This window comes from Elgaria multicarinata, chromosome 2 (genome assembly GCF_023053635.1).
Source record: "Elgaria multicarinata webbii isolate HBS135686 ecotype San Diego chromosome 2, rElgMul1.1.pri, whole genome shotgun sequence".
NCBI lineage: Eukaryota > Metazoa > Chordata > Lepidosauria > Squamata > Anguidae > Elgaria > Elgaria multicarinata.
Genome location: NC_086172.1, coordinates 112,944,569 through 112,963,695, shown reverse-complemented (window position 1 = coordinate 112,963,695; position 19,127 = coordinate 112,944,569). Strand labels below are relative to the sequence as shown.

Below are 19,127 nucleotides of genomic sequence, written 5' to 3'. Positions count from 1 at the left end.
CTCTTCTCCAGGGTATCATGTCTTCTCATTATGTGGCCAAAGTACTTCAGTTTTGCCTTTAATACCATTCCCTCAAGTGAGCAGTCTGGCTTTATTTCCTGGAGTATGGACTGGTTTGATCTTCTTGCCGTCCAAGGCACTCTCAGAATTTTCCTCCAACACCACAGTTCAAAAGCATCTCTCTTCCTTCGCTCAGCTTTCCTTATGGTCCAGCTCTCTCAGCCATAGGTTACTATGGGGAAAACCATTGCTTTAACTATGTGGACCTTTGTTATCAGTGTGGTGTCTCTGATCTTAACTGTTTTATTGAGGTTTGTCATTGCTCTCCTCCCAAGAAGTAAACGTCTTCTGATTTCCTGGCTGCAGTCAGCGTAACACTGAATAAATGTTGGGAGTGGATAAACATGCTGTGTACAGGACTAAAGGGGAGGATTAAGGGATTAAAGTGGACACTTTACCTAAGGCATGAAGGAACACTTTCAGTACATGGACTATACACGTGTTGCTTAAGGAATGAAAGTTGGGGAAGCAAAACCAGACCTGCAGCTGAAAGAAGTGCCCATCCCCCTTTAAAGGTACATCTGCCTCAACGCTGTTATTTCCTGTATTTTACTTATTAAATTTTATCCCATCTTTCTGCCAAAATGGCATTCAGATTTCCTACCTGCAAGTTTCAAGCCCAAGGTTGTAAGCGTTCTCCATCTGTTCCAACGTTGGGATGGTGCTGTTGAGGGCTTTGCAAAGCTCAACAGCCTCGTCTCTGGTGAGGCTGTAGCGGCGATTCTTCTCAACATGGAAAACGCCTCCATATCTGCAACTTATATTCAAACCTGTTCGTTCGAGAAAAACAAGGACAAGATTAGAGAATGATACTGGCTGTTGTAATGTTGTTTAAATGCCATGTCAGATGTTTCGAAATCCGAATAAGAATGTAAATGAAATTTACCGAACGCTTAATCTGACCAGAAGTAAACCATATCAATCAGGAAGAAGCAACTTGTTTGGGACTGAGGAGATTTTGTAAGATATTTAGGAAATGAATCTTTTTATTTGCAGCATGGTGGGCTGGAGAGCACAAAACAGCCACAGGAACTGGAAATTGTCCTTTTGTGTGGTATAAAAGAAATCTCTCAAGCTTTGTAATGCTTGGAGAGTACTGGACCTAGTTTCTTCTTGGTATAATCTTCTTCATAATCCAAAACATGACCACTAGCATTAGTGTAAGCCCTCCCTCAGCAATTTATTTATTTATTTATTTATTGCCTCAGACAAAAAACATAGATAAGCAGAACATATATCAGGAAGAGAGGAAGTGCTGTAGAATAGTATCTTCTCTTAGGCTAGAAACATCATATCACTTTGATCATCAAAGTTAATGAAGTTAGTTGTAAGTGTTTAGGAGGGATAGAAAGCTCACTGCCAAAAAGCAGAACAAGCGCCTGCAAAGGATACATCTGCAAGCAGAACCCAAGTCACGCTTGGATTTCAAGACAGAAGCAGGTGGCGTTCTTGCCCAACATGGTTAGATGTATTTTTTCTACTTTCAAGGCAACTCTGGACTTGTCCAGACTGCAGAGGCACAGGAATGCATAAATCTCTATTTGTGCTTCATCAGGGGGCCAGACTGTGGTCACAAGTATTAAAGTATATTCCATGTGCCAAATTTGCAGATGTCCACAACGTCTGTTGATCATTCTTTAAACTGGAATTTTTAACGCATTTCCCTTCAGGCTGGGAGTGGCACAAACCAATTATAGTGTGAGGGCAAGGAAGACAGATCACCCCCAGAAAGTCTGGCCTAACATTAGCCTGACAACTTCCAGCATTTCCTGGCCAAGGGAATATTGGGAGTTGTAGGACTTTTTTTTTGTCTAAGCAAGCATTAGATTTTGACTTTAATTAAACAAATGTAGAACAGCCCTGCGAAATTTCAGACATAGCCGTTCAGAAGATACCTTAAACCATGGCTTTAACCATGGTGGTTTAGCCAGAAAGCCAGGCCTTGTTGAGAAGACACCTTAAACCATGGTTTTAACGACAGTGAGTCAGGCAAAAAGCCTTATTCACCATGGTTAAAGATGTGGTTTTAGGTGTCTTCTGAATGGGCCCCAGCTTTCTGGCTTAACCTGTCTGGTTAAAGCCATGTTTTAAGGTGTCTTCTGAACGGGGCTAGCATGGTCTGGAGGAGGGGGGGAGTAAAAGTAATACTGCAGGCTGCTTTCCTTGCCCCCTCCCTTCTGCCCAGCCCATGTTATCCTCACTCTGGGTTTTTTGTTCTGTGTCTTTCCGTTTCCCCTGTGGGACCCCATACTACTGCCTACTCTCCCCTTTACTACAGAAGAAAAGTATTTAAGACTGTGTTGCTATCTAATGAAATATCTCTGCTGTGCTGTTTATAAGATCCCGAGTATCAATATCCCAAGGCCTCTCCTGGCGCTGGCTTAGTTTTAAATTATACCTTTGCTTCAGAAAATATATCCAAAGAGGGCATATATTAGGAGGAAAGTGCTGTCAGGCTAGGCCTTCAGCAACATGCTGAATACTCTTTTTCCCTGACAGGGGAGATAGATTATGAGGCTGTTACAGTGAGGGCATGATATGCTGAAGAAGAAAGGAGGAGGAAGCTACGTGCTGACTAGGAAAAACTGGACCTGAGTCACCAAGCACAGTGTGAGCAACATCAGCAGGTGAACATTTTTATAGCATGAAGTATTATCATCTGCTAATGGCCACAGGGCAAGCTGTTGGTAAAGATTCAGGAATGGGGCTGATTTAAAACAAAGAAGAAGTTGGTAACCCCAAAAGCCCCACCAATTGTGAGTTCTGACTAGGCTATAGGAGAGCTGTGCTTACTTGAAGATAGCCACCCCCTCCCTCCCAAAGTACTTTTGAGCATTCTAGTTCTTTGTCACATGCTAAGCAGCGAGACAAAAAGATAAAATGTTTGAAACTGACTACTACTATCTATAGATTCATTTCTTAGCTGTTGTAATTTTTCCTTGTTGACTGTAAGCCTTCGTAGGCAAAGTTCTGCTTTTAGTCTTTGTTTAAATTATACCAAGCCTCATGGGTTGCTTGTTGTTTTGGACACAAAGAATAAATATTGCTGCCGATGACAATATTTCTCTTTGAAACACAGCAAGTCACCCTAGTTAGAAAAACAGTAAACAACAATAACCAATATGTACTGTTGTAAAACGAAGGCACACATATCTGAAACTATCCTGACATGGGCCAGATTTACACCTTGAGTGTTTTCAGACTGCGGAGGGGGGTCGCATTTCCTTATCATCACTTTGCTTCCTGCTTCTCTTCCACGATATTTATTTTATTTATTTATTGCATTTATATCCCGCCATTTTTCCTCCAAGGAACCCAAGGCGGCAAACATAATCCTCCTCTTCTGCTCCATTTTATCCCCACAACAACAACCCTTTGAGGTAGGTTGGGCTGAGAGTCTGTGACTGGCCCAAAGTCACCCAGTGAGCTTCCATGGCCAAGTGGGGACTAGAACCCAGATCTCCCGACTCCCAGTCCAACACTTTAGCCACTACACCACACTGGCTCTCACAATAGGGACAGGCAGAATCACATGGGGAAGAAAGAGGAAGCAAGCAGCGACCACATAGTTCATTCAGTGGCCATATTTATAGCACAACCTCTCCTGTACACAACAGGAAATGGCGCCAATTATCATTACAGCTGAGAAGAATCAGATTTTCCAGGTCTTATTTTGTAGTGGGAAAAACAACAGAAGGAGTGGGAGATGTGCAGGAGGGTCACTGTGTAGTCAAACACGAAGACCCATGAGTGACCAGTCACAAGCGTGCTATAAAACGCTGGTCTAAAGACACTCCTTGTATCAAAACATTACAAATGTGAAATAAAAAGCAGGAAATAACTCTATGAATGCTGTATATGGAATGTGGATTCTGCTCCAACAGTTATCAGTGCACTTCAATACTTGCTATAAAGCAGCAGTGTAGATCTAGCCATTGCTGATTCCCAAGGATTTATACAATCTCAAACAGATGTGTGTTCACATGGTGGAATTTAACAATTCACCTGGTCATATCAGGTGAGCAGCAATACCATGCATGCGAGTGAAGATGCTGACAGAGGAGGGATAGATTGCCCCATCCCCCTAGGTTTCCAGTACTAAAAAAAGACACACGCTCTCTCCCTCTCTTCCATGGCCAGCAAAGAAATTCAGTAGTGCTGCAGAATAGGGATGGATTGCTCTGTTCCATGTCCATCAGTCCACTTAGTAGAAGGCTGTTGTTTTTTAAATGCTGTGTTACCATGCTAGTTTCTTCCCCCCATCCCCACCGCCACCGTTCCACACCCCTACAGCCAGCATGGAAACACAGACTACCAATGCTATTACCTCTTAGCAGTCCCATTATTATTATTATTGGTGTACTATCAGCACAAATTCAAGTTGCTATCCCTGTGACTACAAGGAACAATCCATAGTTCTTTTCCAGCTAGTCTCCTAAACTCTACATAATTTTTAGCATTGTTTTTTGTGCAATAAAGAGACTAGAAATATGTGGCAGGATAATCAGAAGACTTGCCTGCTCTTGCCTTTTCACGCCTGCGCTTAAATAATTTCTTCCAGCACTACGATTTCTTTAAGACAAATACTAAATCAATATTAACATTTGGAAACATTTCATTACTCATTAGCTTTCTTTAAATTCATTGTTTCCAAATTATGAGCTGAACAATATGTCGACAGCAATAGCTGCTACCAAGGGAAGTGCAGCCCTGGTCCATGAGCCTTGCAACCATTATCTATAACAGTGGGTCTGTGACTTCCACCTACATTCTCGTGGTAGTTTATACCACCTCCGCAAGGATACAGAACATACTCGCAGCAAATGACAAGCACTGGAAGCTTATGTTATGAGCCCCAAGAACACCAGAAGATAAACTTCTATAGAAACATCAGCTTGCATGAACCATCTCCTGGGTAATATAAGGAAGCAATATAAGGAACATAATAAGTAAGCAAAAATGGAACTCTCAGGAGCGGAGGAAAAGACTTCAAGCTCTACTAATTAAACTAGTCTCAACCACACCCTTCTCCTGGGGGAAAGTTAATTTATTGCAATTCCTAAATAACCTTCAAAACCCAGAGCATGAAAAATCATGCATAAAGTTTGGAACAATGCTAGAAATATGGAAGTTCTGCACATACCAAGTATCAGTGGGGTTAAAAAAACAAACAGTGCTTTCTCTGGAGTATTCATATATATATAACTTTCTACACAAGCCTTCCTCAACCCGGTGTCCTCCAGATGTTTTGAACTACAACTCCCAGCATTCTTGATCATTGGCCATGCTGGCTGGGGCTGATGGGAAATGAAGTCAAAACCATCTGGAGGCTGCTAAATTGGAGAAAGCTAGTTTAGATCATTAGTCCTGAAACATTTGCATTACAATTTCTAATTTCTAGCGATCTCTTTCTGATCTTTTTGCAATGGTTGAAGTCTTATGCACACTAACTAGCGAGTAAGTCCTACTGACCCCCATGGGAATTACTTCAGAATAAAGATACACAGGATTATGTAGTAACTGGTTGTGGTAGGGGACAGGATCCCTCCGCACCACAATACAGTCTATACTCCAACCACAAAAAAATACAAGTGTGTTTTAGTTCTGTCCAGGCAGATAATATGATCACAGGTTAGGTAAGATTGAAGAAGATGCCCTAAAGAACTTTTGTCTCTTCTAGTTTTTCCAAGAGAGAAAGCATGTTTGAAACACACTAGGTGTATTTTAGGCTGATCATACAATAAACACACATTGCACACACAGACGTACACACAGATGATAGCTTGGGAACTCTATTTGGAGCTCTCAGGTAACATTCTCCATGCATATACAATGGCATATTGATTCCAGCATAGGATCAAATATGTCTGTCCTGAACTACAGCCACGTGCAATTTTTTACTGGGCAGGAATACCATTGTAGGTTTCAGAAGGACAGAGGTTCTCAACCTTTGGTCCACAAGTTCCATTCAACTGGCCTACAGAAAAGTTGTAGAAATGTCTAGAATATTTGTACTTCAACCTGCCCTTGACTTATTTTCTCAGATGATGGACATCAAGGCTATTTTTATACTTAATGGGCTAACAAAGCCCTTGATTTGTAGAACAAAAACAAAAGTTTATTCACTGGTCTGCCAAGACCCCACAAGTAATTTTCTAGTGGACTGTGGGACAAAGGAATATACACACGTACGCAATTTAGCAACAGACACATTAAGAGCCAATGCCCTATTTTCAGATATATTCAAGATTAAGCTGGGGGGAAAAAAGCAGTACAACTTAAAGAGTGCTAGGTATAGTTGTTTTTCCAGTATCTCATATTGAACTGGTGCTGCTGAGAAATAAGAGATTTGAAACATGGGAAGTGGGAAATGACTCCTCACCACCCCATCCAATTTAAATGGTGTCCCGGATTGGTTGGTGTCCCCATTGAGCTGGTTCCATCCCATTTACACTGAGATTAGAATTGGGCCTGAGCAATTTTATTTTCTCTCTGCCCTTCGTAGCCGGCAGGCACTGGCATGGCTGTTTTATTTTCCTGACACCATGTGATGTTCCATAGCTGAAAGCCAATATTGTTTAATAATGGCTCCTAAGAGAGGCAAAAATTACACAACATACTGTAATTGTCCTAATCATTAATCTCACCCAGACCATGAGACTTTGGTGATTCAATGTGAAGTCATGAAATGCCCCTGAGCATGTTTCACATTTTAACGAGCATGGAAATGTTTAACCCAAAAGCACAAGCCTCCTTCTTATCCTAGACTTCCCTGTCTTCTTTTTCTTATCCTCTCTTTATTACAAGAACTTCCTGGGTTGCTGATCGGCTGTGTAGGCCACAGGGGTGATATTTTGGGAGGTGGGGAGAAGATGACCACACTAAATGCAAGTGCCATTTCCCTGTCAAGAATGGAATGGGATACTGCCATGCTTGTTATGGGGCGGGGGGATGAGGGGAACCTGGATTGAGTTGAGATGCCTAGTATTAAATTCAGATTTCATTCTCTGGCCCAAAGCAAAAGCCTTTTGCTCTGAAGATAGAAGCAATATAGCCCTGGTGCCACCAACCGGCTGAAATCAGGTAACAATCACCCCTGTCTCTTTCACTTGGAGCAAAGCTAATTTTCAATTATTGCTCCATCTTTCGCGAGGCAAAGCCCTTGATCTTCTTATTCTGGGTCCCTGTTGCCGATGGCTGCTAAAAACCACTGTGGGTGGAAGACAGGAAAAGCCTGGGGGAAGTCCCTCCATTATTTCCACACAGCAGTTTGGAAAGACCCATGACTGGCAGGATGTAATTAGGCCTTTGTTTCTACCTAACCCTTTTCAATAGCAAACGCAATCAGGACAATACAAGCTGTTAAAGGCACAATCCTATGTATGCTGGTTGGGGCATGCTGAGAGTTGTAGGCCTTTTTTCTGTCTAAACATGCATAGGATTGCACCTAAGTAGGGTGACCATATGAAAAGGAGGATAGGGCTCCTGTATCTTTAATAGTTGCATAGAAAAGGGAATTTCAGCAGGTATCCTTTGTATGCATGCAGCACCTTATTTATTTATTTATTTATTTTATTTATTAATTTTTATACCGCCCAATAGCCGAAGCTCTCTGGGCGGTTCACAAAAATTAAAACCATAATAAAACAACCAACAGGTTAATTTCACACCTGGTGAAATTCCCTCTCCCTTGCAACAGTTAAAACTGCAAGAGCCCTGTCGTCTTTTGTATCTGGTCACGCTAGGCAGGGCTCCTGCAGCTTTAACTGTTGTGAGGAAGAGGGAGTCTCACCATGTGCTGCACGCATACAAATGGCACCTGCTGAAATTCCCTTTTCTATGCAACTGTTAAAGATACAGGAGCCCTGTCCGCCTTTTCATATGGTCACCCTACACGTAAAAGACTAAAAAGGTGTCTTTAGAACAGGGAAGAGGAATTTGTTGTTGTGGGATTCCCATCAACCCTAGCTAGCACAGCCAATGGTCAGGATGGTGGGAATAGAATCTAACAGTCTCCAACATGTTCCCCATCCCTGCTTTAGAAGGATCCGTTTGGGGGCAGAAAAAGGGACCGCTTCATCCATTCTCCACTGGCAACTGCTTCATCTAGCATTGACCCAAAGCATGCTGGCTGGGAACGATGTGAGTTGCAATCTAAGACATCTGGGAGGCCACCGGGCTGGGGAAGGGTAACTTAATCACACATGCTGCTTAGTCATTTCCCCTGGTGGCCACTGACTTTAGACTGTGTTACACACATTTGAGCCTTTAGCGAGTGGCCACCTTTCTTTAAAGGGCTCCTGTGCTTTGCTTTATCAGCACTACTGATAGATCTCACTTTCATGTAGGAAAACCACATCTAATTCCTCCCATGTGCACATGTGCACTGAGTGCACAATTTCTAGTTCATCATGTGTGGAAATCATGCTATACTGCATTTGTGCAGCTATTCAATGCATGTACACATGTAGACACACACACACGTGGGATTGTGCAACAAAACATTGCAATGTGGAATGCTTCTGCTTTGGGTTCCGGCCACTCCATTCCATTTCACACACACCCAAGCTTTCCTTCCCCTCCCCTCTCCTCCCAATACTTAGTTAGAATTCACAGAGCATGCTCAGTCCTCATTGAGCTATTCTTGGTGGTTCCCCCCTTCTCCTTTAGATTTTTAGGTGCGGGTAAAGTGGATACCCAGTCCCATCTACGTTCAATTCTTTAACGCCCATTGATGTCTATGGACAGTTCTATTCTATTTCTGGGGGCATTTCAAATTAATTTTCAGCAGTTCACACAATAAAGCACTGTGGTTTGCAGGCACCCATATGGGTGCCCATTCTGGAAACCAATCAACCTCCTCCTAGCTTGTTGTGCCATGCAAACCTGGTAATGGTGGATAGTTGCCATGGTTAACAAACCACCTAAAAACCATGGGCTATTTTAGAGTTGTGGGTGGTTTGTTAACTATGCCAACTACCCACCCTTGCCAGGTTTGCATGACATGAAAAGCTACAAGGTGGGGTGGAGTTCTGGAGTGGGTGCCTGCAAAACATGCCCAGGGTCAATCTGATAGTGTGAACTAGGGCTGCATTTTGACTATGGTGCTTTTGCGCCTCAAGTCTCCAAACCCCCGCGTTTGTGCTCCTCTGCATCATCCACATGCGAAGGAGCAAGCGTGGGGTTTGCATGCAAGGAGGAGCGCTGCCTCGGTTTTTTGGTTGTTTTCCTTTACTTGAGGAGGTGCAGCGCCCGTGCACGGGAAGCCCATGTCTCCTCGCATACCCATTTCCCCCCCTTTACTTTGGAGAAGGCGCCGCGCCCATGTACCTCACTCCAAGAGAAAAAAGTCATGGTAAGTCTTCAACTTTTTAAAACTGGAATTTCGGGTGAATGCATCGGGATGGCTCCGCAATGATGACAAGGAAATCTGAAAGTACCCCATTAAAATCCTCTGTCTGATGTGGAAAAGTGCACAAGCATCCAGAATTTCTCCCCCTCCCCTTTTTGCCTTTCGAATAAAGCGGCACAGAAAAGACTCTTGGCGGCTGCTCAGGCTGTCCTGACTTCTGTGCCTAGGCACTGGCTCCCTATCTACCACATGCTGCTTTTTCCTAAAACACGTCTGCCTTGTGTTTAGGAACCAGGATAGACAGGAAGGCGCATCGCTTCATTGTTTACTACCTAAGTCCCCTGACTGGGCACTTTGGAAGGGTCAGGGTATACTCTGGACTCTCAAATTCTCCTTGGGGTGCTTATCAAAGAACAGAATGCAACATTTTGTATCGGTCATAGGCTGCCAAAATATGGCATTGTTTATGTAAGAATGGTTTTCTGTTTATGGAACATGTATGGGACTTGTGATCAGTCACGGGAGCGAGGAGAGAAAAGTATGACTTCATCAGAGCAACTTTGATGCGTATAAAAGTATGCTGATGTGGATGATGGGTAGAGGGTTCAATCTTTAGCTTGCTGGAGATGAGCTGTTCTCCTACATACGTAGTAAAGTCAGGTTGCTTACCTGTAACTGTAGTTCTTCGAGTGGTCATCTGTGCATTCACACTGATGGGCTCTGCGCCTGCGCTGAGCTTCATTCGGGAAACTTCCATAGCCTAGAGTTTTGGCGGGAACCCTGTTCCTTCTGCGCATATCCCCAGGGGTTCCCGCCCACCTCTTCAGTTCCTAAGTGACCGACATTGTGGCCAACTCAGTACTGAGAGGAAAAAACATTCATAGCATACACTATTTGAAGAGATACCTTAATATACACCAGTGGGGAAGGAGGGTGGGTCGTGTGAATGCACAGATGACCACTCGAAGAACTACAGTTACAGGTAAGCAACCTGACTTTCTTCTTCGTGGTCTCTGTGCATCACACTGATGGGCGACTAGCAAGCTGACATACCTTGGAGGTGGGTTGGTGTTCTCAGCGAAGAATCTCTGAAAGGACGGCTCGACCAAATGTGCAGTCTTGCCTGGCACGAACATCGAGACGATAATGTTTTACAAATGTAGAAGGGTTTGCCCATGTAGCTGCTTTGCAGAGGGTTGGGAGTGAAACTCCTCTCCCAAATGCTACCGACGTGGCGACTGCTCTTGTCGAATGTGACCTGACCTGTATCGGGGCAGGTAGCTTTTCAATGTCATATGCCAACTTTATAGTGTTAACAACCCAGGAAGCGAGTCTCTGGGACGAGATTGCTGAGCCTTTGGATTTTCCACTATAGGACACGAATAGCCTCGGTGTAGTTCTAATAGGTGCTGTTCTTTCTTTATAAAAAGCCAAAGCCCTGCGGACATCCAGTGAATGCAGAGTGGATTCAAGCGGCGTCGATGGAGCTGGAAAAAAAGATGGAAGGATGATATCTTGTCCCAGATGAAAATCTGATACCACCTTAGGTAGGAATGCCACGTCGGGGTGGAGCACTGCCTTGTCCTTATGGAATACTAGATAAGGTGAATCTATTCTTAGCGCAGTTAGTTCACCCGCCCTTCTAGCTGACGTAATTGCCACCAAAAAGGCTAGTTTGAAAGACAAAAGTCTGAGATCGGTAGTTGCAAGTGGTTCAAAGGGGGATTTTGTGAGAGCATGAAGGACCACAGACAAACTCCATGCAGGGACTATAGATCTAGACATCCCAGATGTGTTACGTAGGCCCTTCAGGAAACTTTTCACGAGTGGGTGAGATGAAAGAGGGTAGACGTTTGTATGTCTTCGATATGCCGCAATGGCTGATAAATAGACCTTTATGGAGGTAAGTTTAAGTCCAGATTGATGGAGAGAATATAGGAACTCCAGGACCTGAGGTACTGAGGCTGTCAGTGGTTGAAAATTTTTATTTTGGGCGAAGAGTGAAAAACTCTTCCACTTAGCTAAATAGGAACGGCGTGTAGCTGGTTTTCTGGATTCAGTTATTATTTGACGTATCGGTTCAGGTAAGGAGGAGTAATCTAACGTATGATCCTCCAAGCTGTTAATCGTGTTGTTTGAACATTCGGGTGCCTGATTTGTCCTTGGTGTGTTGTCAGGAGATCTGGCAGTTGAGGCAGTTTGCGATACCGGTCGGATAGGAGAAGTAGCTTGGTGAACCATGGTTGGCGGGGCCACCAAGGGGCTATAAGGATGCAATTTGTATTGTCCTCCTCTATCTTTGTTAGGACTCTGGTAATGAGTGGAATGGGGGGGGAAATGTAGAATAGAGTTCCCTCCCACTTGATGGTGAATGCATCTCCTATAGAGTTTGGGCTGTTGCCGGCGCGGCTGCAGAATTGTGCACACACTGCGTTGTCGTCTGTAGCGAAGAGGTCTATCGTAGGGCGTCCCCATTGAGTAAACAGGCTGTTGACGATGTCGCGATGAAGCATCCACTCGTGGGTGTTTGGTGACATGCGGCTTAGCAGGTCGGCCACTGTGTTGTCTAGTCCGGCTACGTGTATGGCTGTGATATGAATGTGGTGTCTGATGCACCAGGTCCATATCCTCTTGGTGAGGTGAAGGAGACGGCTGGACCGTGTTCCTCCTTGTTTGTTTAAGTAAAAGACAGCTGTGGTGTTGTCTGATTCTACTGTGATGTGCTGATGTTGTAGAGTCATTACGAAGGATTTCAAGGCCTTTTCTATTGCTAGGAGCTCTAGGTAGTTGATGTGGTTCATTGCTTCTGACTTTGTCCATAGAGCTTGTACCTTGAGTGGACCACAGTGCGCTCCCCAGCCGGAGAGTGAGGCATCTGTGGTTACTGTTTTGGTTGTATGCGGTTTTTTGAAGGGAACTCCTTCTGTGAGGTTGTGTATATTTTCCCACCAAAATAGGGAAGCCTTTATTTTGTGAGGAATTTGAAGTGTGGTGCGTTGATCGTCTAATTGGTTGTTGAAATTGCGAATGAACCATTGTTGGAGGTCCCTCATGTGGAGTCTTGCGAAAAGGAGGACGGCTGTTGTTGCTGACATATAACCTAACAGTTTTTGGATCTGGTGAGCGGATGCTGTGGTGCATCTTCGCAACCTTTTGGCAAGGGATGATAGCGTTATGGCTCTTTGTATGGGAAGAGACGCCCTGCTGTGCACGGAATCTAATTTTATGCCGATGAATCTGATGGTGCGCGTGGGTTGAAGGACAGACTTTTCTGTGTTCACACATAGGCCAAGGTTGAACAATATTCGCAACGTCGTAGAGAGATGTTGTTGGAGCTGATGATGCGTTTTGGCAACCAAGAGCCAGTCGTCTATGTATGGATAGACCTGTATGGCTAGAGTTCTGAGGTGTGCGCATACGGTCGCCATACATTTTGTAAATACTCTTGGTGCTGTGGCCAAGCCAAAGGGAAGTACTAGGAATTGGTAAAAGTTTTTCCCTATTGCGAAGCGGAGGTAAGGCTGACTGTCCTCTCGTATCGAGATGTGAAAATAGGCATCCCTGAGGTCTATGGTGACGAACCAGTCTCCTTGTGAGAGAAGCGGAATGATGGATGAGAGGGTGACCATTCTGAACTTTTGGGTTGTTATAAAGAAGTTTACATCTCTGAGGTCTAATATGGGTCTGAGGCCACCATCTTTTTTGGGAACTGTGAAATATCGGGAGTAAAATCCCCCGAGTATTTCGTTTTGAGATAGGTGTCTGATGGCTCCTTTTTGCAATAGAGCATTGACCTCGTTTTTGAGCACTGTGGATGGAGTTGTCAACTTTATTCCAGAGAAAGGAGGGAGGGTATCGAATTCGATTGAATAGCCTGTCTGTATTATTTTGAGTACCCATTTGTCTGTTGTGATCTCTTCCCAGGCGTGAAAGAAGTTGGAAAGGTGACCGTCGAAGTGGACCGTTGTTGAATCATGAGTTTGATGCTGGCAGTCAAAGACGCTTAGTTTTTTGGAAGTCCTGACGTTTGCGATATGAGGGAAATTTCCCAGTTGAGTAATGGGGTCGTCTAGGTTGTTGTGACTGTTGCTGTTGTTGTCGAAAAGGGCGGTCCTGCAAGAAACGTGTCTGAGGTTGGTACTGTTGACGGTACCAGCGACGTTGCCTGGGAAATTGTTGTAAAGGGGTTAAGCCCATCTTTTTTGCAGTTGTTCTGGCTTTTTGGACGGAATCCATAGTTTCGTCCGTCTTAGCGTGGAAGAGACCAACCCCGTCAAAGGGAAGGTCTTCTATCCTTGAACGTGCCTCTTGCGACAAGGTTGTGGACCTAAGCCAGGCATGTCTGCGAAGGGCAATAGCAGCCATCATAGTTCTGGTGCCACAGTCAGTCTGGTGCCTTGCAGAATGTATTTGGTGTTTTGCCATATTAGAAGCCTCAGCCTGAAAAATTCTGGCCAGGTCTCTGCGGTCATCTGGAAGTTCATCGCATAGAGACCCTACCTTCTCCCATAAAAATAACTGATAGCGAGCCATAGCTGCTTGGTAATTCGCTACTCTCATGGTGAGCGATGCGGAAGTGTATACTCTTCGTCCCATGAGGTCGAGTCTTCGACCTTCTTTATCCACAGGGGAGGCATGTATTCTTTGTGACCGTCCCTGTGACGACTCAACGATGATAGAGTTGGGTGCAGGGTGTTTCATAAGGAAGGGAACGTCCCCTTCCTGTACTTTGTACATGTTTTCCAGACGTTTAGAGGCTGGGATCATGGATGATGGATTAGTCCATGCTAGTTGCGCTGTCTCTAGTAAGGTTGGTAAGTATGGTATAGAAACCAGTGTAGGATTTTCAGCAGTCACAGCATCGAAGACTGGGTCTTTGGGTCTTTCGATCTGCTGTTGGGATTCTAGACCTAACGTTCTGGCCATGCGGAGAATATGCTCTGCAAAACTTACAACGTCTTCAGGTGGAGAGGGCGGCTCTTTTGATGCTACCTCTGCATCCGGTGACGGAGTTGAGGGCGTGATCGAAAGGGCTGATAACGAATCAGATTGGTAGTCATCGTCGGTAGGGGAGTCGCGCTCAGTATGCCGTAAAGCGAGGTTTGTGTCTGCGCGTGGCGATAACGGGCGGCTCGGTATCGAATGTGTCGATGTGCGTTGTCTCGGTCCCGATGGTGGTGGTGTTCGTCGGTATCGAGATGTCTCGGTCTCGGTACGGTGTCTATGTCTAGGTGGTGACGGTGAGGCATGTCGATACGGAGCCATGTCCGCTCGGTGTCCGTGTCTCGGTGGCGAAGGAGAGATGCGTCGGTAAGCTGTAGGCGGGTAATCACGGTATCGACGTGAGTCCTGTTCATAGCGGTGTGGGCGGTAGTGTTCCCAATCTAAGTATTCCCGTCCTCTGGTACGGGAGTACTGGGAAGATCTATCCCAGTCTGAACGGGGAGATCTAGATCTATGGTCGCGATGGCGATTCTCGTAGCTCTGTGTTTCTCCTTGGGCGGAGTTTGGAGGCTCCAAGCGGCTTGGCGGGGCTGTTAGTATAGCCGGCTCTGCCCTGGTTGGTGGTGACAGATCCACCAGCTCTCCTTCGGAGACCGAAGCGTTTGGTACCGAGGTAGGTGGTGGTACTGAAGCGTTCGGTATCGAGGTCGGTGGTGGTACCGACGGTGATAATCGAAGTGGTGCTGGTGATTCTCTCGGTCCCGAAATAGTTGCCGATGGAGATGGCAGTGTTATTGGAACGTCTGGAGATTGCGGTTCCAATTGTTTTCTTTTCTTTTTCTTTTGCAATTCGATGTTTTTAGTCTTTTTGGTCCTTTTAGGGTGTTTACTAGTTATTGTTGGTGGTTTAGGCGCGGTAAAAACCACCGGCCTAGTAGGTGAGACTTGAATTATATTCAAATCCATCGCGTCTCCTCGGTCAGGGGTTGCTGTAGGTCCCTTTTTGGTAGCGTTAGAAGGCGTGTCTACTGCTCTTAGGGCTCTGTCCCAAAGTAAGGATCTGAGGCGGTCTGCTCTGTGTTTTCTAGTTTGTTTAGTAAATGCCATACAGTGGTGGCAAGATTCCACTTTATGTCCCTCGCCTAAACATAAAACGCAGAGAGAGTGCCCGTCAGTGGGAGGAAGTTTACTCCCACATCGGACACATTTTCTAAAAGGGGCCTTAACGGCCATGCGGCGAGGCCCGGCGATCAAGGATCGCCGGAAGTAAGAACGCGAGTAAATAAAACGCAAAACAGATAGAGGAAGGATTAGAATATAGAAAGAGGAGATGAATAAAAATAGAATAACAAGATTTTTTTTTTTTTTTTTTTAACTCTAGGAGGTCTGACGAAACGGAGAGATCCCGAGGTGAAGTTGCCACAATGGCGGTCAAAGAAGAACTGAAGAGGTGGGCGGGAACCCCTGGGGATATGCGCAGAAGGAACAGGGTTCCCGCCAAAACTCTAGGCTATGGAAGTTTCCCGAATGAAGCTCAGCGCAGGCGCAGAGCCCATCAGTGTGATGCACAGAGACCACGAAGAAGAAATAAAGCTTCTGCATCTAGATAAGTCTGGAGTCTTTCCTTCCCTACTGGGTTTGGGGAAATTTCGTTAACAGCAGCTGCGTAATATAAATGACCTGCTGCTACCCAAGGGCAAACCCCTCATCAAGACAGGCCCTCTGTCTCTATCCTCCAGTTCCTGCCAGTCTATCCTATTCCCCCCTCCCACCTGGTTGTCCGCTTTATTCCTTTCGTCCACTCAAAATTCTGAGTTTTGATGGGGCTGTCTTAGGAAGATTTGCCCCTTCAGGATCCCACTTGTGGGTTATGCGAAGTCTGCCATTTTCTCCATCACATGCAGAGGTGGTCAGTTTGTGGCCTTCCAGATATTTTGGCTTACACTCCCATCAGCACATAGTCAAAGGAAAGGGATTATGGGAGTTGTAGGCCAAAACATATGGAGGGCCACAAGTTGCCCATCCCTGTATGGGTAATGTAGATTGATTGAGCTAGATAAGTGCGAGCAAGGGAACACCCAAAACTGTATTAGCATATGATGTGCTCAGGACACATGGTGGAGTACACCCAGTCTTCTCACAAAGAGGAGACCTTTGTTTTGGAAATAACCATGTGGCCTTCAGATAGGGTGACCAAAAGGAGGACAGTGCTCCTGTATCTTTAACAGTTGCATAGAAAAGGGAATTTCAGCAGGTGTCATTTGCATATATGGAGAACCTGGTGAAATTCCCTCTTCATCACAATAGTTAAAGGTGCAGGAGCTATACTAGAGTGACCAGATTTAACAGAGCGCAGGGCACCTGCAGCTTTAACTGTTGTGATGAAGAGGAAATTTCACCAGGTTCCCCATATCTCACCAGGTTCCCCAGCCCTGTCCTCCTTTTCATATGGTCACCCTACCTTCAGAAATCTGGAGCTCGAAGTTAGAAACTAAAGAGTCTCTTTGACTCCTGCTAGCATAATCGTGCAGGGCTAATCATTCACAGCAACCTGGCATTTGCATCTGTTACTTCAAATAAGTATATGCAAACATTCCTGCTGGAATTGCTTCTCAATGAGAAAGGCTGAATGTTAATAATAATGGGGATTATTTTCTCTTTGGCGTTTTCTTTTCTTTTTAGTACCGTACAAGCAGGTTTCACACTTAGACAGGGTACTATTTGATAATTTTAAAACTCATTGTGCCATATAATTAGAAGACTCAAGAGGCACATCAAAGTGACTGTAGCAGAAAAAAGAGTTGCAGAAATATCGTTTTGCTTCACGGAAAAATGCCAAAAGAACCGGTATTTAAGCATGCACAACATTTTGTTGCCATGGGGACCAGGAAGTGCTCATCTACTTCGGGATTTTCCTTTCTGGTTAGTGTGGTTTAGTGCGAATGACTTGAGAGGCTGGCAGGATATAAGAAACAGAGCCTGTAAGCTCAGATAATATTAGGGTTTTGATGGCGTTGAATATCGCCTTTCTATATGCTTGACATGAATTCAGATTTAAGCTGTGGTGCTGTATTATTTGTCCCTGAAGCTGAACATTAAAAAGGATCAATCAGGATCTCAAAAAGCTTTTATTATTCTAAATAGCCAAGCATAAAGGTTGAATTACCTTTCAGTCTGTGAAGTTCTAAGCCATATCTCTTTTATTGTAATACAATACTTCAGTTTCACTGCTACACAACTTCCTTTTTCTGTATAATCCGGAAACGCAGGGTTGTATTCAATGGTGCCGTCCCACTAGCGCGAATGACATTACGCTAGTGGAAATTACATTCAGAACTGTGTGGAAGGGGAGAATCCAACTAAAGTTCCACTTGTGCAACAACGTGCACAAAGTATTCCACTGGTGCTTGCTCAACCCTCTGCCCAATGGGAACAGGCAGCAGAGCTCCAGTAGAACAGCAATGTCTTCCCCCAATGGTACATTGGATTTAGGTAGGGTGACCATATGAAAAGGAGGACAGGGCTCCTGTATCTTTAACAGTTGTATGGAAAAACGAATTTCAGCAGGTGTCATTTGTATATATGGAGTACCTGATGAAATTTCCTCTTCATCACAACAGTTAAAGCTGCAGGTGCCCTGCCCTCTTTTAAATCTGGTCACTCTAGTATAGCTCCTGCACCTTTAACTGTTGTGATGAAAAAGGAATTTCACCAGGTTCTCCAAATATATAAATGACACCTGCTGAAATTCCCTTTTCTATGCAGCTGTTAAAGATACAGGAGCCCTGTCCTCCTTTTCATATGGTTACCCTAATTTAGGCCACAGCTAGGTTGGAATAAGCTCCGACAGGTTGTTTCCTTTGAGGAGAACATGGCTGACTTGTACATTTGAGCTCCCTCCCTAGTTCTTGTGTCAGATTCTAGCATTTGTGAACTTTTCTAAGTGCAGATTAGATTCCTCTCCTAGCAAACTAAAGGCTTCATGTGCAGATGCTGTATTATTATGCATGCTCCATTTCTCCGAGTGGTGTGAAAATGTCAGGGGCACAGTGTTTAGCTGGATTTTATTTCCCTTAGGAGAGATTACTAGAGTTGGCTAATGATTGCACTGTTGAGGCATTTTGTAATATTTGAGTTTATTCGCAAATACACAGATTGAGCATTGGTGGAGGCACAACTTAACTCCAAACAACAGCAAGGCCTACTGCTGCCCACTGTGAACAATCCTACTGTAAGCTGCCCAATGTTCTCCAGAGAAAGGCAGCCCCCCAAAGCACTTTCCTGCTCATTTTGCTGACTTCTGCCCTGATGGCATGATTGGCCAAATGTGTCCTGCAAAAAGACTCTCCTGCCTCAGGCACACACTATGCATCCCTGAAACTGATTCAGTGACAGGTGAGGGAAGGATCAGTATCACGAGTGGCATTTTCGTCAGACTTTCAGTCAAGCGGCCATCCTTCAAGCACCTTTCCCAATGGAGACTGGTGCCTCTAAGTATATGCTTTGCAGTAGCCCCAAGGCCTCCATTAAAGTTTGCCAGGGGACAAACTATTTTTCTGAAGAATCTATCCCGCCCACATGGCTCCTTTTCTCATGTACACTTTGCTCAGAGGTATATGTTCACTATAAATGAGCTCAGACTAGTGACAATAATTATGTTTACTATAAATGAGCTCAGACTAGTAACACACTCATATATTACGGGACTCTATTGTTAACCTTCAGGAGGGACAGGACAAAGTACAGGCTGTTCCAATACAGAAACAGCAGA

At 44.6% G+C, this 19,127-nt stretch overlaps 1 protein-coding gene across 1 annotated transcript in view; it reads right to left on the bottom strand.

The window, feature by feature from the left end:
* CD44 (CD44 molecule (IN blood group)) overlaps positions 1 to 19,127 on the bottom strand; it is a 100,616-nt gene that overhangs the window by 46,879 nt on the left and 34,610 nt on the right. The window contains 1 exon segment of the mRNA XM_063118427.1: positions 665 to 830. Within this exon segment, the coding sequence (XP_062974497.1) occupies positions 665 to 830 (166 nt within the window).